Genomic DNA, 23,902 nt, shown 5'->3' with positions numbered 1-23,902 from the left:
TTTACAATCTGGCTTTATGCGTACCCCATTACAATAATTTTCTAATTTCTGAAAAGACCCTTCTTATCTGTCCCAATTCCATACTTCTCCACTACACATAAAATTGAGGTACTAAACTTGTTTAAAATAGATTTAAAGTACTTGAAGAAAATGTAATATTTCTCTTAGTAATTTTTTTCTACCAATCTCAATTAAAACAAATTATACAATAACTATATTCCTAACCAAGTACTTTTTAGAGTTGTTGTGAAACTTAAGAAACATATAAAATTTAAGAAAAATTTAAAAGTAACCTCAAAGTAAAATGCAAACAAAGAACTAAATTTTGCTGAATAACAAAAGGATCACAGATTTTTTAAAAAATCATTTCTGCTCATGTAAGAAGTATTAGAGAATACAAAACAGTAGGCAATATCAAGATCAGGAAAAGGACAAGAAAATGTCAGGTAAGAAATATGAAAGCTATGAAGTATTTCCAAAAGACATTAGATTTTATATGAAAGTCACAGAATTTACAAGTTGACAGTATGCCTTCTTCATTCAATCATTAAATTCTCCTACTACCTCTCACCTAATTCCTAATACCTAAATACCTTTCCTTGTTGTTGATGTAATTAGATGCAAAGATTTAGTCTTCTGTTACACAATTACTATGGCCTACAGATTAATTTTGGCCTTGTCTATTACAGGAGTCCCCAGCCCCCAGGCTGCACAGCAAGAGGTGAGTAGCAGGAGAGGGAGCAAAGTTTCATCTGTATTTACAGTGCTTCCCATCGCCTGCATTCCTGCCTGAGCTCTGCCTCCTGTCAGATCAGCAGCAGCACGAGATTCTCATAGGAGAGCAAATCCTAACCCAAAGGTCAAGGTGGAATATCCTGAGATAGCCAAAGAATAGAAATAAAGTGCACAATAAATGTAATGCACTTGAATCATCCCCAAACCATTCCCCACCTGGCCTGGTCCATGGAAGAACTGTTTTCCACGAAATGGGTCCCTGATGCCAAAAAGGTTGGGGACCACTGGACTATTAGATCTGTCCCTTCCTTACTATGTTCAGGTACTACTCTTGGCCTAGCTGTCCTCTATCACCCTCTCAATAGTCTCCTTAATTTGAAGTCTCCATACATAATACAATAGTAGAATAACTTTTCTTAAATTATCTTTCATCATGTCATTCCCATATTAAGACCTGCAGTAATTTCTTTGTTCCATAATAATACTGGGCTTCCCTGATAGCTCAGTTGGTAAAGAATCCACCTGCAATGCAGGAGACCCCTGTTCGATTCCTGGGTTAGGAAGATCCACTGGGGAAGGGATAGGCTACCCACTCCAGTATTTTTGGGCTCAGCTGGTAATGAATCCATCTGTAATGTTATTCCAGTATTCTGGCCTGGAGAATTCCATGGACCGTATAGTCCATGGGGTTGCAAACAGTCGGACGCGACTGAGCAACTTCACTTTGGACTGCCCTGGTGGCTCAGACCGTAAAGCATCTGCTTGCAATGCCGGAGACCTGGGTTTGATCCCTGGATCGGGAAGATCCCCTGGAGAAGGCAATGGCAACCCACTCCAGTACTCTTGCCTGGAAAATCTCATGGATGGAGGAGCTTGATAAGCTACAGTCCATGGGGCTGCAAAGAGCTGGACATGACTGAGCGACTTCACTTTCTTATAATAATATTAACGACAATATTATTTATTAAAGTAAAACTATTAATATATCCTTGGCACTGTGATAAATGGTTTATATATGTTAGGTGTTTAAATCTTTAAAAAACACACTAAATTTAACAACTTCCAATTTATAGATAAGGAAACTAAAATTCAGAAGGGCTGCTGACCACCTTATCAAAGGTCACACAGTTATTAAGTGACAAAGCTAAAATTTAAACACAGGTCTGTCCATTCTAAGGTTTTAACCAGCACCTTAGGACAATGCTTGGCACAAAATAGTCATTCAATAAATATTTGTTGTCGTGGGAATTCCCTAGCAGTCCAGTGGTTAAGACTCCATGTTTTCACAGCTGAGGACTTGGGTTCAATTCCTGATCAGGGAAATAAGATCTCACAAGCTGTGTGGCAAGGCATAAATAAATATTTGTTGAATAAATGAATTAATAAATGAAATATTATGCTATACTAACTTGGTATATTATTAATAATGAGACAGAAATCTTCATTTTTTTATTCAGTGCCCACTACACTAAAAATAGTTTGCATTGTTACCTTTTTAACGAATATTTGTTGAGCAGAACTAAATTAAAGGAATGGTATTGGTATGGGCCCAATAAATAACAGCATGAAGCACAGAAATAGTTGGCCTTAATATAACCCACATTAATATTTAAATGCTTTACCCTCAGAGCCACATGGATAGAATAAATTTTTATTTATACTGGCTAAAATTATATTTATGTATATAATTATACCAGGTAAACAACAGATATTTAACTAAGTTGATTTCATTAGCATTTAATTCAGTTGCAAAATACAGAAAGTTTCCATTGGTGGAAAATAATATTGTTGGAACACTAAATATTGTGTGTGAACATGTTGGACATGCACACCAAATTGCTTAGGGTGTACAGATTCCTAAACAGTCTGAACAAAATTCCTTTGAGATAATGTTTTAAAATTTTAATATAGAACAAATGTCACTGTCTAGCAATTTAAAGATATAAGGGACTTCAGAGTTCAATAACAAATACAGAGTTGTTATTTGAAACAAAAACGTAGCTCTTGAGAACAATCAGTTCAGTTTTCTAACAGCAGTTATAGTATGTGGTCATAACCATTTTCCCCCCTTTTACAGAGGTCCCTAGATACACATTTTTAATGTATCCTAGCAGTTTCCAGTTAATGTTTTATATTTCTGTAGCTATTATTTTCTGTTGAAAGAAAACTAGTAAAGGTTGAGTCTAGAAAGGGAAAACAAAGGAAGAAGATCAATATTAACACTCTACAAATATTGACTTAGTAAAGTGACTTTGCTGTCTTTCTCTCAAAGGAACTTGATATTGAATGAATGATTTATTTATAAGAAGCACCTATTAAAAGTATTTGTTAAAACCAAAAAACTGCTTGGCAAAGTACACGCATAATCTCCTCATCAAGTTCAAAAATTGAAGAATCATTATTTTTAAACTGCAGTCCTTTTAATATTCCTATTCATCATTTAACTTATTAGGACTGGCTTATAGGTAGAAATGCTGCGATCCCCAAAAATCCTCAAAGAATTACTTCATAAACTTTACCTATTCTCTGTAAACATTAAATAGTCATTAATAAATTTAATGTCAAATTTGTTTTCAGAAAAAGTTGTATCCATTCATTTAAAATACTATACCTTTATTGAGTGTGGCTCAATTAACTTTGAGTTTTGATTGCTATCAGCACCCATGGTAACTGTGAAAGAAACAGATGTTTTGAACTGTCTAGCTGTTGCCAGTGAAGAATTCCTGGTGTCACCTGTAAGAAGTAATAGTTATTTAGTCTTACATTATGAAAAGCTGTGAATAAGAAGTCTGTTTCTAAACACAGTGTAGTATGAAAGGACTATATATTAATTTCATTCTCTTTGTTCTTCCTACTGAAATAAACTCAAAAGATTTTATATTTATAAGGCTTTAATGGCTCTTTATGATTTTAATTTATGATCTACTGATAAGATTTATTTAATTTAGAATTTATGACCTACTAATAAGATTCTTTATTTAAATATGTCATCTTTTGGCCTGAAATTTTAGTTTTAATAAAACATAATGAGCATAGCCAAGTTCCATAATAAAATTTTACTTTACTAGATTTTTATAGTTAAGTGAGTCCAGAAACAGTAGCTATCAAAAGTTGGGTTTTCATTTATCACTGATAAGCTAAGACAGAAGGAAAAATTAAGGACTACAATCCTTAATTCTTAACAGAAAAGTAAATACCTTTATTTGAGAATGATTCCTGATCAGCTTTTCTTATGATTCTAGGTGATGCTTTTGGTACTGGTGATGGGGCCCTTTCAGGGGACCCTTCCATGTGGCTTCCAAACTGCTGACGCCTCAGTTTACTGTCAACCTCCAATTTTTCTAGAGTCGTTTTGAGACACTGTTCATTGGTTGCCATATATAATTTACAAAACTACAGGAAACAAAAAAGTATTCCAGTGGATAAAACATTCAATCATACATTTGGGAGGAGAAAATGTACATTAGTAGGCAAGAATGATAGATGGAATATATTTCCTATTGAACTAGGTTACTCATTTTATTTTCTTGAATCAGACTGACCACCCTCAAGTGCCCTAGTGAAATGCAGCCATAATTCAATGAGGAGGCCATACCCTGAATGAAAATAAAATGTTACACAAAGAGAGGTGATTTATTATTTTTTTTACAAGACATGTGTAGACTTGTATTTGTTCTAAATAATTTTTATGATTCTTCCCCTCTCAAAAAGGCATATTTCAGAGAAGACAGTGTGTGTTCGTGTGTGTATGCACATGCATGTATTTTAAGTTGATAATATTATTTTTAATGTAGTCATCAGATTACAATTGGACTGGAGAGACTAAATTTCAAGTAAAATTAGTACATATATATATCATTGTCAATATTTAAATGATATGCCTCTTTAAAAATACCTCTTCTATCCAGTAGGCAAATTTACATCAGAATGAGCTTATGTACCTTGATATAGTCAAATTTGCCATCTGCATTTACATCAGCCAAATTTATTATGGCATTTACTTCTTCTCGAGTCATCTTTTCACCTTTCTGGAAGAAAAAAGTATTTAAAGCAACATAACGATTACTTTGTCATGTATGGGGAGAATGGAAATTTTAATCTTTTCTGTAGGTAAGTTTGAATATATGTTTCACTAAAAATCTCGGAATGAGTATAATGTCAAGCAAGAATGAACCTGTTACATAAAATAAAATTTCACAATTTTATTAAATTTTATAAAGTGTATAAAAACTGAATTTCAGTTTACTAAATTTCAAATACATATATCATAGATTCAAGAATAACTACTATTAAATTTAGAGTAAGAATACTTTCTCATGTTGTATCAAGAAACAGAATGGTTTCTGAATCTCATTTATACTTTAGTTCTCTTTTACTTTTCACATATGAACTTATCACTGATTTACAAATTGTTCTGGCAGGAAAGAATTGCAAAGGAGCACAACATAGGCTCAATTTTATACTCTCTTTTTTTCAAAAAGCATACTTCATACAGAAGGATCCTTAAGTACTTTACAAACAATATATAAGTGATTCATTTCACCTGCCAGTGAAACAGTTCTTTCTTATGTGGACTTTGGTAGCCAAAGCTAGATTCCAAGTTGTTTTGCAAAATAGGCATATTATAAAACTGTTTGACAGATCTTACCTTTGTTAGAAGCTTATAAAGATCAGTGTGTAAAATAGAGCCATTATCATTTACATCTAATTGCTTAAATGATTTTAGCAATTCTGCTTTTGAGGTTGGTTTTTCCTTTCTTAAAATTATACAAAAATCATCAAAATTCAGTTTGGCAGTTTGAGAAGTCCAATACTTATTAATGGTCTTTTGGGATGGATTTCTTCCTGCGTGCTGAAGAGCTGCCCAATAAAACAAGTATTATTTGTTACAATAACATCTGGAATTAGTATTTTAAGTGTATTTTTTCTTTAAATCATTATACACTATAATGTTATATAAAAGTACACACATATCAATATATTAACTTTGGTGTTGATAGTCTAGTGAAATCAATACATGCCTTTCAAATATGAAAATATACATATATGTTATTATACCAGCTACAAATTCTCAATGTATTAATGCCAGAATTAAATAGGTTCTTCCCATTCTGACATTATTCCCAACTTACATAGTTTAATTAATTGATAATATCTGATTTACCGCATAAGAATGCCTGGAGGAAAAAAACAGATTAAAAACAATCATTCACTTAATTGTTTTGAGGACATAAGAATAAAGAAAATGAATAATTTATTATTTTTCTGGTTCAACAAATATCTTAATTATGAGGAAATCATTAGTTTGAGAATATTACTGTCAATGTCATGATGTCTAAAATGTTCATCGTTGTTGTTTGGTCACTAAGTCTCATCCAACTCTTCGCGATGCTATGGACAGCAGCACACCAGACCTCTCTGTCCTTCACTATCTCCTGGAGCTTGCCCAAGTTTATGTCCATTGAACTGGTGATGCTATCCAAAAATCTCATCTTCTGTCACTCTCTTCTCTTTTTGCCTTCAATCTTTCCCAGCATAAGGGTCTCTTCCAATGAGTCAGCTCTTCGCATCAGGTGGCCAAACTATTGGAGCTTCAGCTTCAGCATCAGTCCTTCCAATGCATATTCACGGTTGATTTCCTTTAGGATTGACTGGTTTGATCTCCTTGCTGTCCAAGGGACTCTCAAGAGTCTTCTCCAGCACCACAGTTCAAATCAAAGTATCAATTCTTAAGCACTCAGCTTTCTTTAAGGTCCAACTCTCACATCTGTACATGACTACTGGAAAGACTACAGCTTTGACTATATGGACATTTGTCGGCAAAGTGATGTCTTTGCTTTTTAATATGCTATCTAGGTTTGCCATAGCTTTCCTTTCAAGAAGCAAGTGTCTTCTAATTTCATGGCTGCAGTCACCATCCACAGTTATTTTGGAGCCCAAGAAGAGAAAAATCTGTCACTACTTTCACTTTTTCCCCTTCTACTCATTATGAAATGATGGAACCAGATGTCATGATCTTTGTTTTTTGAATGTTGAGTTTTAAGCCAGCTTTTTCACTCTCCTCTTTCACCCTCATCAAGAGGCTCTTTAGTTCCTCTTTACTTTCTGCCATTATGGTGGTATCATCTGCATATTTGAGGTTATTGATATTTCTCCTGGCAATCTTGATTCCAGTTTGAACTTCCTCTAGCCTGGCAATTCACATGATATATTCTGCATAAAAGTTAAACAAGAGAATGACAATATACAGCCTTGTACTTCTTTCTGAATTTTAAACCAGTCAGTTATTCCATGTTAGGTTCTAACTGTTGTTTCTTGACTTGCATACAGATTTTTCAGGAGGCAGGTAAGGTGGCCTGGTATTACCATCTCTTTTAAGAATTTTCCAAAATTTGTTGTGATCCACACAAAGGTTTTCGTGTAGTCAAAGAAACAACAGTAGGTGTTTTTCTGGAATTCCCTTGCTTTCTCTATAATCCAACAGATGTTGGCAATTTGATCTCTGGTTCCTCTGCCTTTTCTAAACCTAGCCTGTACATCTTGAAGTTTTCAATTCAAGTACTGCTGAAGTAGCTTGAAGGATTTTGAAAATAACCTTACCAGCATGGGAAGTGAATGCAATTGTTTGATAGTCTGAACATTCTTTAGCACTGCCCTTCTTTGGAATTGGGATGAAAACTGACCTTTTCCAGTCTTCTGGCCACTGCTGAGTTTTCCAAATTTGCTGACATATTGAGTGTGGCACTTTCAACAGCATCATCTTTAAGGATTTGAAACAGGTCAGCTGGAATTCCATCAACTCTACTAGCTTTGTTGGTAGTAATCTTCCTAAGGCACACTTAAGACTCCAGGATGTCTGGCTCTAGGTGAGTGACCAAACCATCATGCTTGTGGTGGGTCATTAAGACCTTTTTTGTACAGTTCTGTGTATTCTTGCCACCTCTTCTTAATCTGTTCTGCCTCTATTAGGTCCTTTACGTTTCTGTCCTTTATCATGCCCCTCCTTGCACGAAATGTTCCTTTGAGATTTCCAATTTTCTTGAAGAGATGACTAGTTTTTCCTGTTCTATTATTTTCCTCTATTTCTTTGCACTGTTCATTTAAGAAGCCCTTCTTCTCTCTCCTTGCTATTCTCTGGAATTCTGCATTCAGTTGGGTATACCCTCTCCTTTCTCCTTTGCGTATCACTTCTCTTCTTTTCCCAGCCATTTCCTCAGTTTGCCTTCTTACATTTCTTTGGGATGGTTTTGGTCACTGTCTCCTGTACAATGTTACAAACCTCCATCCACAGTTCTTTAAGCACTCTGTCTACCAGGTCTAACCCCTTGAATCTATTCACCACCTCTACTGTATATCATAAGCGATTTGATTTAGGTCATACCTGAAGGACCCAGTGGTTTTCCTCACTGTCTTTAGTTTAAGCCTGAATTTTGCTATAAGGAGCTGATGATTTGAGACACAGTCAGCTCCAGGTCTTGTTTTTGCTAACTGTATAGTTTCCCGTCTTTGGCTGCAAACAATGTAACCAATCTGATTTTGGTATTGACCATTTGGTGATGTCCATGCAGGTCAGGAAGCAACAGTTAGAACTGGACATGGAACAACAGACTGGTTCCAAATAGGAAAAGGAGTAAGTCAAGGCTGTATATTATCACCCTGCTTATTTAACTTATATGCAGAGTACATCGTGAGAAACGCTGGCCTGGAAGAAGCACAAGCTGGAATCAAGATTGCCAGGAGAAATATCAATAACCTCTGATATGCAGATGACACCACCCTTATGGCAGAAAGTGAAGAGGAACTAAAAAGCCTCTTGATGAAAGTGGAAGAGGAGAGTGAAAAAGCTGGCTTAGAGCTCAACATTCAGAAAACGAAGATCATGGCATCTGGTCCCATCACTTCATGGGAAATAGACGGGGAAACAGTGGAAACATTGTCAGACTTTATTTTTTGGGGCTCCAAAATCACTACAGATGGTGACTGCAGCCATGAAATTAAAAGACGCTTACTCCTTGGAAGGAAAGTTATGACCAACCTAGATAGCATATTCAAAAGCAGAGACATTACTTTGCCAACAAAGGTCCGTCTAGTCAAGGCTATGGTTTTTCCTGTGGTCATGTATGGATGTGAGAGTTGGACTGTGAAGAAAGCTGAGCGCCGAAGAATTGATGCTTTTGAAGTGTGGTGTTGGAGAAGACTCTTGAGAGTCCCTTGGACTGCAAGGAGATCCAACCAGTCCATTCTGAAGGAGATCTGCCCTGGGATTTCTTTGGAAGGAATGATGCTAAAGCTGAAACTCCAGTACTTTGGCCACCTCATGTGAAGAGTTGACTCATTGGAAAAGACTCTGATGCTGGGAGGGATTGGGGGCAGGAGGAAAAGGGGACGGCAGAGGATGAGATGGCTGGATGGCATCACTGACTCGATGGACGTGAGTTTGAGTGAACTCCAGGAGATGGTGATGGACAGGGAGGCCTGATGTGCTACAATTCATGGGGTGGCAAAGAGTCGGACACTACTGAGCGACTGAACTGAACTGATGTGTAGAGTTGTCTCTTGTGTTGTTGGAAAAGGGTGTTTTTTCTGTCCAGCTCTGTGAAAATGGATGCATAACTCTTTCCCACAAGTGGCAGCTCAAATGCTTATTGCTATCTTCAATAATAAAATGCTTTTTAAATGTACTAGGTTGTTTAAAAGAACAACTTTCTCAGAATAAAATTATGCCAAAATATGTAGTAGTTATACATTTCCATATCTAAGAAACAGGTAAAATTTAGTAAATACTAATGTAACTTTAGTCTTTAGTTTTAGAATTGGAGCTCACTGTTAAGTCCCATAACAATGAAAAGGAGAAGGGAGTGACAGAGGATGACGGTTGGATAGCATCACCGACTCAATGGACATGAATGTGAGCAAACTCCAGGAGACAGCAGAGGACAGAGGAGCCTGGCATGCTGCAGTCCACAAGGTACCCAAGAGTTGTACACAACTTAGCTACTGAACAACAACAATGACAACAAACAGTGAAAAAACTGTGTAACTGTAGATGGTTAAAGGTTTACACCAAAATACTGACCTTTTGCCAGGGTTTATTTTAAGCTTTGACATGAGTTTATAATACCTATATTACTGGTAAGTTGGGGGGACAAAAAGAAACTTTGGGGAAAGAAAAAGAAACTGCTTTATCCTATTTTGAAATGGAATGTCAAAACACATGGTATGTACATAAAAGATGGATGGATACCAATGAAAAGCACGATAGTTAAGAAAGAGACATCACTGATTCACAAGACCAGTTTGTTAAAATCTAGATTATCTGAAAGCTTTCATTGCAATTTTACAAAGACTATTCTACAATAAAACCAAAAGCTGAAAAGGTAAGCATTGCATTATTATCCTCCCAGATAGTTCTGTAAGACTGATAGCACCTGAGTAATACATACTCATTGATTTATTAATACCAACTAAATGCCACAGTAGCAGAAGGCATGTTAAACCTTTAAACTTAGTAAATTCATGATCTCAACCAACTTTCAAAAGCACAGACAAAACTCAAATTAAAATAAAATATAAATTGCAATGATTTGAAATTTTATATTTCCTCAAATAGAAATCTTATTGCATACAAATCTAAGACCTTGTTGCAAAAATATGTCAGATTTTTATTTCAGGAAAGTGCTTCTGAAGTTGATACAATAACTCAGTTTCTCTACTCCTAAAGTTATTTGCCTTGATGGAACTGACATGAATATAATATTATCTGGTATTTCTGTTTACCACACTCTCAAGAATAAAGACCACCAAGTCATTTGACACACCTAGTAAGGACCAAATTCACTGGTTTGTGGGATATGTGCAACCAGAAGAGTTTAAAATATAATGGAAAACTCAACCTTACAAAATCATGGGATGCATAAAAAGCGGTTATCAGATAAAACTAAAAGCTGGTTCTTTGAGAAGATAAATAAAATTGACAAACCTTTAGCCAGACTTATCAAGAAAAAAAGAGAGAAGAATCCAATCAACAGAATTAGAAATGAAAAAGGAGAGGTTACAACAGACAATGCAGAAGTACAAAGGATTATAAGAGACTATTATGAACAACTCTATGGCAATAAAATGGATAACCTGGAAGAAATGGACAGATTCTAAGAAAAGTTTAATCTTCCAAGACTGAACCAGGAAGAAACAGAAATTATGAACAACCCAAATACAAGCACTGAAATTGAAGCTGTGATAAAAAATCTCCCAAAAAATAAAAGCCCAGGACCAGGTGGCTTCACAGGAGAATTCTATCAAACATTTAGAGAACAGCTAATGCCTATCCTTCTAAAACTCTTTAAAAAAATTGCAGAGGAAGGAACACTTTCAAACTCATTCTACGAGGCCACCTTCGCCCTGATACCAAAACCAGACAAAGACAACACACAAAAAGAAAACTACATGCCAATATCACTGACGAACATAGATGCAAAAATCCTCAACAAAATTTTAGCAAACAGAATTCAGCAACACATCAAAAAGCTCATACACCATGTGTTTAGTTTAGTTCAGTCGCTCAGTCATGTCCGACTCTTTGCGACCCCATGAATCGCAGCACGCCAGGCCTCCCTGTCCATCACCAGCTCCCAGAGTTCACTCAGACTCACGTCCATCAAGTCAGTGATGCCATCCACCCATCTCATCCTCTGTTGTCCCCTTCTCCTCCTGCCCTCAATCCCTTCCAGCATCAGAGTCTTTTCCAATGAGTCAACTCTTTACATGAGGTGGCCAAAGTACTGGAGTTTCAGCTTTAATATCATTCCTTCCAAAGAAATCCCAGGGCAGATCTCCTTTAGAATGGACTGGTTGGATCTCCTTGCAGTCCAAGGGACTCTCAAGAGTCTTCTCCAACACCACAGTTCAAAAGCATCAATTCTTCGGCGCTCAGCTTTCTTCACAGTCCAACTCTCACATCCATAGATGACTACTGGAAAAACCATAGCCTTGACTAGACGGACCTTTGTTGGTAAAGTAATGTCTCTGCTTTCAATATCAAGTTGGGTTTATTCCAGGGATGTAAGGATTCTTCAATATACACAAATCAATCAATGTGATACACCATATTAACAAATTGAAAGATAGAAAACATATGATAATCTCAATAGATGCAAAAAGCCTTTGACAAAATTCAGCACCCATTTATGATTAAAATTCTTCAAAAAAATGGGCATAGAAGGAACCTACTTCAACACAGTAAAGGCCATATATGATAAGCTACAGCAAACATTTTTTTCTATGGTGTAAAACTGAAAGCATTCCCCCTAAGATCAGAAACAAGACAAGGGTGTCCACTTTCACCACTATTATTCAACTTAGTTCTGGAAGTCCTAGTTACCGCAATCAGAGAAGAAAAAGAAATAAAAGGAATCCAGATCAGAAAAGAAGTAGTAAAGCTCTCACTGTTTGCAGATGACATGATACTGTACATAGAAAACCCTAAAGATAGTATCAGAAAATTACTAGAGCTAACCAGTGAATTTAGCAAAGTTGCAAGATACAAAATCAATTCACATATATCACTTGCATTTCTATATACTAACAACGAAAAATCAGAAAGAGAAATAAGGACTCAATCCCATCCACCATTGCAACGAAAAGAATAAAATATCTAGGAATAAACTTACCTAAGGAGACAACAGAACTGTACACAGAAAATTATAAGACACTAATGAAAGAAAACAAAGACGATATAAACAGATGTAGGGATAGTCCATGTTTCTGGGTAGGAAGAATCAATACTGTGAAAATGACTTTACTACCAAATGCAATCTACAGATTCAGTGTGATCCCTATCAAATTACCAATGGCATTTTTCACAGAACTAGAACAAAAAATTTCACAATTCATATGGAAACAAAAAAGACCCCAAATAGCCAAAGCAGTCTTGAGAAAGAAGAATGGAGCTGGAGGAATCAATCTTCCTGACTTCAGATTACACTACAAAGCTACAGTCATCAAGACAGTATGGTACTTGCAGAAAAGCAGAAATATAGACCAAGGGAACAAGATAGAAAGCCCAGAAATAAACCCATGCACCTGTGGGTATCTTATTTTTGACAAAGGAGGCAAGAATATACAATGGGGCAAAGGCAGCCTCTTCAATATATAGTGCTGGGAAAACTGGACAGCTACATGTAAAAGAATGAAATTAGAACATTTCCTAACACCATACACAAAGATAAACTCAAGTGGATTAAGGACCTAAATGTAAGACAAGACACTATAAAACTCTTAGAGGAAAACATAGGCAGAACACTCGATGACATAAATCAAAGCAAGATCCTCTATGACACACCTTCTGGAGTAACAGAAATAAAAGCAAAAGTAAACAAGTGGGACCTGATTAAACTTAAAAGCTCTTGCACAGCAAAGGAAACTATAAGCAAGGTGAAAAGACAACCCTCAGAATGGGAGAAAATAATTGCAAATGAAACAACTGACAAAGGATTAATTTCCAAAATATACAAATAGCTCATACAACTTAACACCAGAAAAACAAACAACCTAATCAAAAAGTGGGAAAAAGACCTAAACAGACATTTTTCCAAAGACGACATAGAGATGGCTAACAAACGCATGAAAAGATGCTCAACATCTCCCATTATTAGAGAAATGCAAATCAAAACTACAATGAGGTATCACCTCACACCAGTCAGAATGGCCCCCATCAAAAAGTTGACAAACAGTAAATGCTGGGGAGGGTGTGGAGAAAAGACCTGTTGCACTGTTGGTGGGAATGTAAATTGATACAGCCACTATGGAAGACGGTATGGAGATTCCTTAAAAACCTAGGAATAAAACCACCATATCACCCAGCAATCCCACTCCTAGGCATATACCCTGAGGAAACCAATATTGAAAAAGACACATGTATCCCATTGTTCACTGCAGCACTATTTACAATAGGTAGAACATGGAAGCAACCTAGATGTCCATCGACAGATGAATGGATAAAGAAATTGTGGTACATATACACAACGGAATATTACTCAGTCGTAAAAAGGAACACATCTGAGTCGGTTCTAATGAGATGGACAAACCTAGAACCTATTATACAGAGTGAAGTAAGTCAGAAAGAAAGATAAATATTGTATTCTAATGCATATATACGGAATCTAGAAAAATGGTACTGAAGAATTTATTTACAGGGCAGCAATGACTTTTCACTTTCATGCATTGGAGAAGGAAATGGCAACCCACTCCGGTGTTCTTGCCTGGAGAATCCCAGGGATGGTGGAGCCTGGTGGGCTGCTGTCTATGGGGTCGCACAGAGTTGGACACGACTGAAGTGACTTAGCAGCAGCAGCAGCAGCAATGAAGAAACAGACATAGAGAATAGACTTATGGACATGGGGAGAGGGGAGGAGAGGGTGAGATGCATGGAGAGAGTAACATGGAAACTTATATTACCATATGTAAAATAGATAGCCAATGGGAATTTGCTGTATGGCATAGGAAACTCAAACAGGGGCTCTGTATCAACCTAGAGGGGTGGGATGGGGAGGGAGATGGGAGGGAGGTTCAAAAGGGAGGGGATATATATATATATATATACTTACGGCTGATTCATGTTGAGGTTTGACAGAAAACAACAAAATTCTGTAAAGCAATTACCCTTCAATTAAAAAATCAATAAATTTAAAAAAACAGTTATTAGAGGGAAATTCATATGAAGGAAGCAATATGACCTTCCTCACAAAACAAGAAGAATCTCAAATAAATAACCTAGCCTACCACTTAAAAGAATTAGAAAAAGAAAAACAAACAATACCTGAAGTCAGCAAAAAGAAGAAAGTAATAGACATCAGAAAGGAAATAAAATAGAGATTTTAAAAAAATAGAAAAAGTAAAAGAAAACAAAACAAAACAAAATCTGGTTCTTTGAATGGATAAACAAGATTGACAAACCTCTGGCCACGCTTACCAAGAAGAAGAGAGAACACTAATAAATAAAATAAGAAATTTAAAAAAAGAGACATAACTGATAACTCACCATAAGGGAATAATCATATGAAAACAAATTTGACAACCAAAAAGATATGGACAAGTTTCTTGTCCTAGAAACCTGTATATTTACTGGAAACAAACAGCCACCAAAATTAAACCACAAGGAAATAGATTTTTTAAAAAAGAAGAAATATATAATTTGAACAATTTGAAAAGATGGATCACTAGAATTGAAATAGATTTTGTAATTTAAAGGGGGCTATCCTTGTGGCTCAGCTGGTACAGAATCTGCCTGCAATGTGGGAGACCTGGGTTCGATCCCTGGGTTGGAAAGATCCCCTGGAGAAGGAAAAGGCTACCCACTCCAGTATTCTGGCCTGGAGAATTCCATGGACTGTATAGTCTGTGTGGTCGCAAACAGTCAGACAGGACTGACCAACTTTCACTTTCACTTTGTAATTTAAAAAGTCCCCACAAACAAAAGTCTATAGGACCAGATGGCTTTACAGGTGAATTCTACCAAACACACAAAAAAGAACTTATACTGACCCTTCTCAAACTCTTCGAAAAAGTTAAAGAGGAGGAACACTCCCAAGGACATTTGATGAAGCCACCATCACTCTGCTACCAAAACCAGACAAAGACACCATCAAAAAAGAAAACTAGGCCAATATCTCTGATGAGTACAGATTCAAAAATTCTCAACAGAATGTTAGTACACCAAATCCAACAACATATAAGAAAGATCATACACCATGACCTACTGGGATTCATTCCAAGTTCACAAGGATGGTTCAACACATGCAAATCAGTCCATTTTGTTTCTGATACATCATATAAACAAAAGTCAAAAACCACAAGATCATCTCAGTAGATGCAGAAAAAGCATTTGAAAAAATTCAACATTCATTCATGATAAAAACTCTTACCAAAGTGGGTATAGAGGGGACATATCCCAAAATAGTACATGCTATTTATGACAAACCCACAGTTCATATAACACTCAATGGTGAAAAGTTGAAAGCCTTTCTGCTAAAATCTGGAACACGACAAGGATGTCCACTCTCACCATTTCTCTTCAACATAGTATTTGAAGTCCTAGCCAGAGCAATCAAACAAGAAAAAGAAACAAAAGGTAGCCAATTTGTAAGAGAAGAGGTAAAATTGTCATTACATGCCAATGATATGATACTATATACAGACAATCCTAAAGACACCATACAAAAACTACAAGAACTGATAAATGAATTCAGCAAGGTAGCAGGATACAAGATTAACATAAAGAAATTGGTTGCTTTCTGTACATCAATGATGAAGTATCAGAAAGGGAATGAAAAAAACAATACCTTTTAAAATCACAACCCCCAAAATAAAATACTTAGGAATAAACCTCACCAAGGAAGTGAAAAACATGTATGCTAAAAACTATAAAACATTAATAAAGGAAACTGAAGATGATTTAAAGAAATGGAAAGATATCCCATGCTCTTAGACTGTAAGAATACTGTTAAAATAGCCATACTACCCAAAGCAATCTACAGATTCAATGCAATCCCTATCAAATTACTCATGACAGTTTTCACAGAATTAGAACTAATAATCCTAAAATTCATATGGAACCATAAAAGACCCAGAATTGCCAAAGCAATCCTGAAGAAAAAGAACAAAGCAGGAAGCACAACCATCCCAGAGTTGAGAAAATACTACAGAATTATAGTAGTCGAAACAATGTGGTATTGGTACAAATACAGACTATGGGCCAATGGAACCGAACAGACAACCCAGAAGCAAACCCACACACCTACTGTCAGTGAACCTTCAACAAAGGAAGTAAGACTATACAGTGTAAAAAAGACAGTCTCTTCAGCAAGTGGTTTTGAGAAAACTGGATAGCTGCATGTAAATCAATGAAGTTAGAACATATCCTCACATTATACCCAAAACTAAACTCAAAATGGCTTAAGGACTCAAACATAAGACATGACTCTCCTACAAGAGAACATAGACAAAACATTCTCTGAAATAAATCATACCAATGTTTTCTTAGGTCAGTCTCCCAAGGCAATAGAAATAAAAACAAAAATAAACAAATGGGACTTAAAGTTACAATCTTTTGCACAGCAAAGGAAACCACAAACAAAATGAAAAAATAACTAACACAATGGGAGAAAGTATTTGCAAACAACATGACGGATTAGGGCTTAATTTCCAAATTAAACAAATAGCTCATAGAACTCAACAACAACAAAAAACAAACAACCCAACTGAAAAATGGGCAGAAGATCTAAAGAGACATTTCTCCAAAAAAGACATACAGATGGCCAATAGTCACAAGAAAAGATCCTCAACATTGCCAAGTATGAGTGATCTGCAAATCAAAACTACAATGAGGTACCACCTCATACTGGTCAGAATGGCCATCATTAGAAAATTTACAAACAACAAATGCTGAGATGGTGTGGAGAATAAGGAACCTTCCTACACTGTTGGTGGGAATGTAACATTGGTATAGCCACCATGGAAAACAGTTAGGAGGTTCCTCAGAAAATTAAAACAGAATAACCATACGACTCAGCAAGCCCACTTCTGGGCGTATAGCCAGACAAAACTATAATTCAAAATGATACATGCATCCCTATGTTTACAACACCACTATTCACAATAGTGAAGATACAGAAACCACCTAAATGTCCATCGACATATGAATGGATAAAAAAGACGTGATACATAAATACAATGGAATACTACTCAGCCATAAAAAAGAACAAAATAATGCCATTCGCAGCAACATCAATGCAATTAGAGATTATCATACTAAGAGAAGTCAGAAAAATAAAGGCAAATACCATATAATATCACTTATATGTAGAATCTAAAATACAGTTGAACCTATCTATAAAACAGAAACAGAATCACAGACATAGAGAATAGACTGGCGGTTGCCAAGGTGAAGAAGGGTGGGAGGGGTTGGATTTGGAGTCTGAGACTAGTAAATGCAAACTGGTATATATACAATGATAAACAACAAAGTCCTACTGTATAGCATAGGGAACTAAATTCAGTATCCTGTTATAAATCATAATGGAAAAGAATATGAAAAAAGAATGTATAGATAGATAGATATAGATATGCTAATGCTAAGTCACTTCAGTCATGTCCAACTCTGTGTGACCCCATAGAACTGGCAGCCCACCAGGCTCCCCTGTCCCTGGGATTATCCTGGCAAGAACACTGGAGTGGGTTGCCATTTCCTTCTCCAATGCATGAAAGTGAAAAGTGAAAGTGAAGTAGCTCAGTCATGTCCAACCCTCAGTGACCCCGGGGACTGCAGCCTTCCAGGCTCCTCTGCCCATGGGATTTTCTAGGCAAGAGTACTGGAGTAGGGTGCCATTGCCTTCTTAGAGATACAGATATAGATATCTGTATAATTGAGTCATTTTGTTGTACAGCAGTAATTAACATTGTAATTCAACCATACTTCAATTAAAAAATTAACAATTAAATATAATGAAAACAGAAGACCAACTCTCTGAAACCCTCATCCCTAAAAAAGAGAACCTCAAATTCTTTTCTTTAAAAATTTTACTTATTTTTTAATACTGCCCTTTTACAATCATTCAATACACACCCACGTGGATATATGTGTACATATATATAAATACATACATATCCTTTACATTTTCTCCAGTGTAGGTCAAATTTAGACTAATGATTCAGTTGTCAAAAGCATTGTAATCTATTATCGTAAATCTTAAAATACCAATATAAGAATTTAAAAAAACATTTTAAAGCAAATTATTGGTGTAAGCTTTAAAAAAAAAAGAAAACTAAGATTATGGCATACAGTCCCATCACTTCATGGCAAATAGATGGGGAAACAATGGAAACAGTGACAGACTTTATTTTTTGGGCTCCAAAATTACTGCAAATGGTGACTGCAGCCAAGAAATTAAAAGATGGTTGCTCCTTGGAAAAAAAGCTTTGACAAACCTAGACAGCATATTAAAAAGCAGAGACGTTACTTTGTTAACAAAGTTCTGTCTAGTCAAAGCTATGGTTTTTCCAGCAGTCGTGTATGGATGTGAGAGTTGGACTATAAAGAAAGCTGAGTGCCAAAGAGCTGATGCTTTTGAACTGTGGTGTTGGAGAAGACTCTTGAGAGTCCATTGGACTGCAAGAAGATCATACCAGTCCATCCTAAAGGAAATCAGTCCTGAATATTCATTGGAAGGACTGATGTTGAGGCTGAAATCCAATACTTTGGCCACCTGATGCAAAGAACTGACTCACTGGAAAAGACAGGGAATGGGATGGTTGGATGACATCACTGACTTGATGGACATGAGTTTGAGGAAGCTCCAGGAGTTGGTGATGGACAGGGAAGCCTGGCGTGCTGCAGTCCATGGGGTTGCAAAGAGTTGGACATGACTGAGCGACTGAACTGAGCTGAACTGAATCCATACAAACATTGAAAGTTTTATTTTGAAGCTCCTGGATTATGTGAGGGCTTCCCTGGTAGCTCAGATGGTAAAGCGTCTGCCTGCACTGCAGGAGACCCGGGTTTGATCCCTGGGTCAGGAAGATCCCCTGGAAAAGGAAATGGCAACCCACTCCAGTATTTTTGCTGGGAAAATTACATGGACGGAGGAGCCTGGTAGGCTACATCTAACCATCAAACCTCGATTATGTAGCTATATAAAATGACATAATATGGGCTTCCTTGGTGGCTCAGTGGTAAAGAATTTGCCTGCCAATACAGGAGACATGGGTTCAATTCCTGGTCCAGGAAGATCCCATATGCTACATTGCAACTAAACCCATGTGCCACAACTATTGAGCCTGTGCTCCAGAGCCCAGGAACCACAATCACTGAAGTCCTGCACCCTATAGCCCATGCTCTGCAACAAGAGAAGCCACTGCAGTGAGAAGCCCATGCACTCCAACTAGAGAGTATCTCCGTCTCACCACTAGAGAAAGCCCGTGCAGAGCAAGGAAGACCCAGTGCAGCCAAAAATAAATGAATACATAAAATTAGAATGGCACAATAGCATAATGTACTTCTACTGCTCAAGCTTAACTAAGTAACTGGAATGATTCAACAATGTAATTTTAATTGGAGTCTTTCTGCTTTATTAACCTTCAGCAAATAAGGAAAACTACTTAGTCAAAAAAATTACCTAAGTAAAGTTGATCTTTAGAAATAATGTTATCTAAACTGCTTTTGAAAACAGTTAAGTAGGCAGCTCTACAACTCATATAAAATATCTCTTCTTCAGTTAGCAGAAATTTCTTTGATCGAGGACTCTCTGAATGCGTTGGTTTCTGACCCGAGAAAGCTGCATCACTTCCTGGACTGATGGCCATTCTATTAAAAAATAATTTAAAATTTTGTGTTAGTCACTGGTAGTCCTAAAATGAAAACGTCACTTTGGCTTTCAAATGGTGGTGGTGGGTGGGGGAGGAGAATAAAGACATGAAGGTTTTTATATGTGGAAAAATGATGTACATTATAATACGCATATGGTTATATTATCATATGTTAAACTAGAATAAGTTTTTGGCAGTTGATTTCTAAATATATTATATATACATATATATACACACAATATATACATGAGAACCCAAAGAACAAAGCTAAAACAAAGATGTAACATAAATACAAAAGAAGACTCATAGGGCAAAGGAAAAGCATGCATTTATTCTCTCAAAATTAGAGGACAGTCAGTTGAGACTCTTCCTAGGATTGTCATGAGGATTAATTAAACTAACACATTTGAAGCATACAGAGCAGTGCCAGGCACATAATAAATGCTAAATAAACTATAGAGTGAAACTCCAGCATAATGATAATTTGAATATAATGTGATTGGCAGCTGGCATTCATCTCCATAGCAGCATCAACCACATCATTTCACTAACATCTCAATACTGCAGCCCCACATTTAAAATGACTGAATTCTTAAAATCCCATGTATAGCATTATCCTGCGGTTTTACTATATTCTATTACCACCAATAATAATGTTAATAATAACAATAATTTGGGGGTTTATACAGCACCTCTGCTCATAAGAGTTTAAAGAACTGTCATACATCTTGATACATACCTACTACAGTGGTCAGGTACTTTCTGAACCTTTTACAGATACGAAAATTGAGAGACAGAGATCTCACCCAGCTAAGAGTAAGCAGCAAAAGCATGTAAATTTCGGTAACAGTTTCTTCTTTTTTAATGTGATAAAAGGTTTCTTGTACAACAGTTACTATAAGGCACTATAGTGGTGCCTTATAGTAACTGTGCTGGTGGTCTAACAGCTTCCAACATTATTTTACCCAGCTTTGACTTCTAAAAATACATTTCAACCTAATAAATTGAATATTTCTAGTTCAACAATAAGACGACACAGGTAGGGTCCCCTTCAGGACTCATTGGATTCTTACTCAGGAGGCCTAAATTACTAACACCTTCTTGAATTATATAGGTCTTTTACACTTGGGAAAGAAAGATAATAATCGCTTATCATGGATGAAGTACCCTATTTATAATACACAGACCGCTTGCCTGACACTTTCATCTTACACCAGATTTAGAAGGACCCCACAGGGATGTGGTGTCACAGTCTGGTTACTGCAAATTGGTATAACTATAATTAAGCATCACAGTTTTTAAACACATATGCGTGCACGCATATCTTCACAAATGTGAAAGAAATCTGTTTCAATAAGGAAAGGAGAATGAACGTTCATTTTGAAGCCAGAAACTTAGAAATTTAAGGTTTTGTGTGTGTGTGTTTCAGACTGTCCTCAACTGTTCTTTCCAAATAAACTGACGCCCTCAAATGGAAATCCCACAGCAAAAATGTTCCAGAATTCTTCACCACCCCCCACCCCCGCTCTGTAATATGAGATTAAACTGAAGCATAATTAAATATATAATTCAGCCCCTCAGGCTTGGAAACCTCCTGCATTTAAAACTCCAGCCTGAGACCAAGACAGGGGCCTAGAGAGTACATTGCAGCAAATGCTCCATAAATAACCAGCCACACAATAGCAAGAAAAATAAACTGTTAACAAGCGCCTAAGGCTTCTAGAGGGCCAAGTGAAAACAGAGAGTCATCTAGTCACCGTCCCTACACTGTAAAATACGTTCAGGGCTGATCTCGGGCAACATCTCTCTATTTTTTGTATTACTCTGGGAATAAAATCGCATTTATATGTACATTTTAAGTACAGACATGGAGCAAGGCTACGTATGACAAAGTAATAAAAGATGCGGGTGAAGAAAAGGAAGCCGAACAGTGAGGGACGGAGCGGGCAAAGAGAGAGACAGCGAGTTGCTTGCTACCTAACTGCAGGTCACAAACGGGGGAGCGTAGTCAATTCTCCTGAAAGCCTCCGCAATCCTCTCACTGCAGCAGTACAGTCCTCGGCCTTCTTTTAATTACCATGGAAACTGCACCTCTCCGCCACCGGAAACAAGATGCGGAGCACCTCCCTAAATGGTCCTGCTAGAAATCTGCGGATACTTATTCCAGAGTGAACAGAGATGGCTCTGTCTCTGTTTTTTCAGGGGGCCTTCTTGTCAGAATCCTGAGAGAGGGCCCTGCGTTGCCCTGGCAGGGGCTGAGTGCTGTCTATGTGTTGACTCTCCTCCCCTCTTACTGGCGTACACTGGGATCCCTTGTCGCTGGCGGAATGTTTCCGGCGGTCTTCTTTGAGTGTGGCACAGCGTCGAGTGACTGTTGGCCCGCGTTTTTCAGGCTTCAGTGTTTCTCTTAGAAGGTTCTCTGTTTACGGAAGGAGTTACTTAGGGATTTTCATCTGGCGACGGAGGTGCATTCTTAAAAGTCGAAATGCCGTAAGTATCTCTTCCTTCGGGTGTTGCTGTGTTTGGGTACCTCTGTGAGCAAGACGAGTAGATATTTTGTGGCCCAGTAACCTTTTCCGTTGTCCTTTTCAGAGAGTAAATTTGTCTCTTTCTCCGACTGTTCCTGGTGCTTGGTGCCCCAACCCAACTCTGCTTCTCTTCCTTCCAGTTTTATTTATCTAGTAGTATTTCTTCACTTTAATTCTGATTCTCCAAGGCTTTTGACAGATTTTATAGGCTATGGGCTATATTTAGTGATGTATTGCTTGAAATAATTTCAAATATGTTTAACATACCGAGAATAGGACCAGAGTACATTGCAAAACGCCGTATAATTTGATAAAGCCCCTTAATTTCTAGATTAGTGTGGTTAAGTTCCTATAAACTTGTAGCAGAGCCCATGAACCGGGTCCCAAGAGAACTAAATTTCATCTTTCAAAAGAGGACGCGTAGCCAGTTCTGAAAAGAGCTGACCAACGTTGAGTGAATCACTTAACTTCAGGCTTTAGTTTTCTTGCTTATCATTGCCCTGTAGACTTTTGTTGTTGTTGTTCAAAGCTCAGTAAAGAACGTTTTCTTTGGGGTATGAGTGGAGATAATATATCAGTTGAGTTCAGTCCAGTTGCTCAGTCGTGTCCGACTCTTTGCGACCCCATGGAATGCAGCAGGCCAGGCTTACCTGTCCATCACCAATTCCCGGAGTTTACCCACACTCATGTTCATTCAGTCGGTGATGCCATTTAACCATCTCATCCTCTGTCGTCCGCTTCTCTTCCCGCCTTCAATCTTTCCCAGCATCAGGGTCTCTTCAGATGAGTCGGTTCTTCCTATCAGGTGGCCAAAGTATTGGAGTTTCAGCCTCAACATCACTCCTTCCAATAAACATTCAGGACTGATCTCCTTAAGGATGGACTGGTTGGATCTCCTTGCAGTCCAAGGGACTCTCAAGAGTCTTCTCCAACACCACTGTTCAAAAGCATCAGTTCTTCCACGCTCAGCTTTCTTTATAGTCCAACTCTCACATCAATACATGACTACTGGAAAAACCATAGCTTTGACTGGATGGACCTTTGTTAGCAAAGTAATGTCTCTGCTTTTTATATGCTGTCTAGGTTGGTCATAACTTTTCTTCCAAGGAGTAAGTGTCTTTTAATGTCTTGGCTGCAGTCACCATCTGCAGTGATTTTGGAACCCAAAAAATAAAGTCTGACACTGTTTCTGCTGTTTCCCCATCTATTTGCCATAAAGTGATGCCATGATCTTAAGTTTTCTGAATGTTGAGCTTTAAGCCAACTCTTTCATTCTCCTCTTT

The 23,902-nt window shown here is 37.2% G+C and overlaps 2 protein-coding genes across 31 annotated transcripts in view; one reads left to right on the top strand and one right to left on the bottom strand.

Moving 5' to 3' along the window:
* EFCAB7 (EF-hand calcium binding domain 7) overlaps nucleotides 1-22,443 on the bottom strand; it is a 56,458-nt gene extending 34,015 nt beyond the window's left edge. For 7 of the 9 annotated variants that reach the window (XR_015160170.1, XR_015160174.1, XR_015160173.1 and 4 more), the window contains exons 1-6: nucleotides 22,069-22,443; nucleotides 19,902-20,089; nucleotides 5,384-5,595; nucleotides 4,677-4,763; nucleotides 3,933-4,128; nucleotides 3,347-3,468 (exon numbers count right to left, since the gene is read on the bottom strand). Coding sequence is in view for 4 of the 9 variants with exons in the window: in XM_086390322.1 (XP_086246448.1) it covers nucleotides 3,347-3,468; nucleotides 3,933-4,128; nucleotides 4,677-4,763; nucleotides 5,384-5,595; nucleotides 19,902-20,088 (804 nt within the window). In the remaining 5 variants the exon portion in view is untranslated. The remainder of the gene's footprint in view (nucleotides 1-3,346; nucleotides 3,469-3,932; nucleotides 4,129-4,676; nucleotides 4,764-5,383; nucleotides 5,596-19,901; nucleotides 20,090-22,068) is intronic. The other 2 variants (XR_015160172.1, XM_086390325.1) reach the window with 1 other exon arrangement.
* ITGB3BP (integrin subunit beta 3 binding protein) overlaps nucleotides 22,440-23,902 on the top strand; it is a 106,857-nt gene continuing 105,394 nt past the window's right edge. For all 22 annotated transcript variants that reach the window (XR_015160182.1, XR_015160180.1, XR_015160176.1 and 19 more), the window contains exon 1: nucleotides 22,440-22,581. Coding sequence is in view for 6 of the 22 variants with exons in the window: in XM_086390342.1 (XP_086246468.1) it covers nucleotides 22,577-22,581 (5 nt within the window). In the remaining 16 variants the exon portion in view is untranslated. The remainder of the gene's footprint in view (nucleotides 22,582-23,902) is intronic.

The sequence above is a fragment of the Bos grunniens genome, chromosome 3 (genome assembly GCF_055505025.1).
Source record: "Bos grunniens cultivar Pamir isolate PY7600 chromosome 3, Bosgru_T2T1.0, whole genome shotgun sequence".
NCBI lineage: Eukaryota > Metazoa > Chordata > Mammalia > Artiodactyla > Bovidae > Bos > Bos grunniens.
Note: the sequence above shows the minus strand (reverse complement) of the source record. Positions and strands in the feature narration are given on the sequence as shown.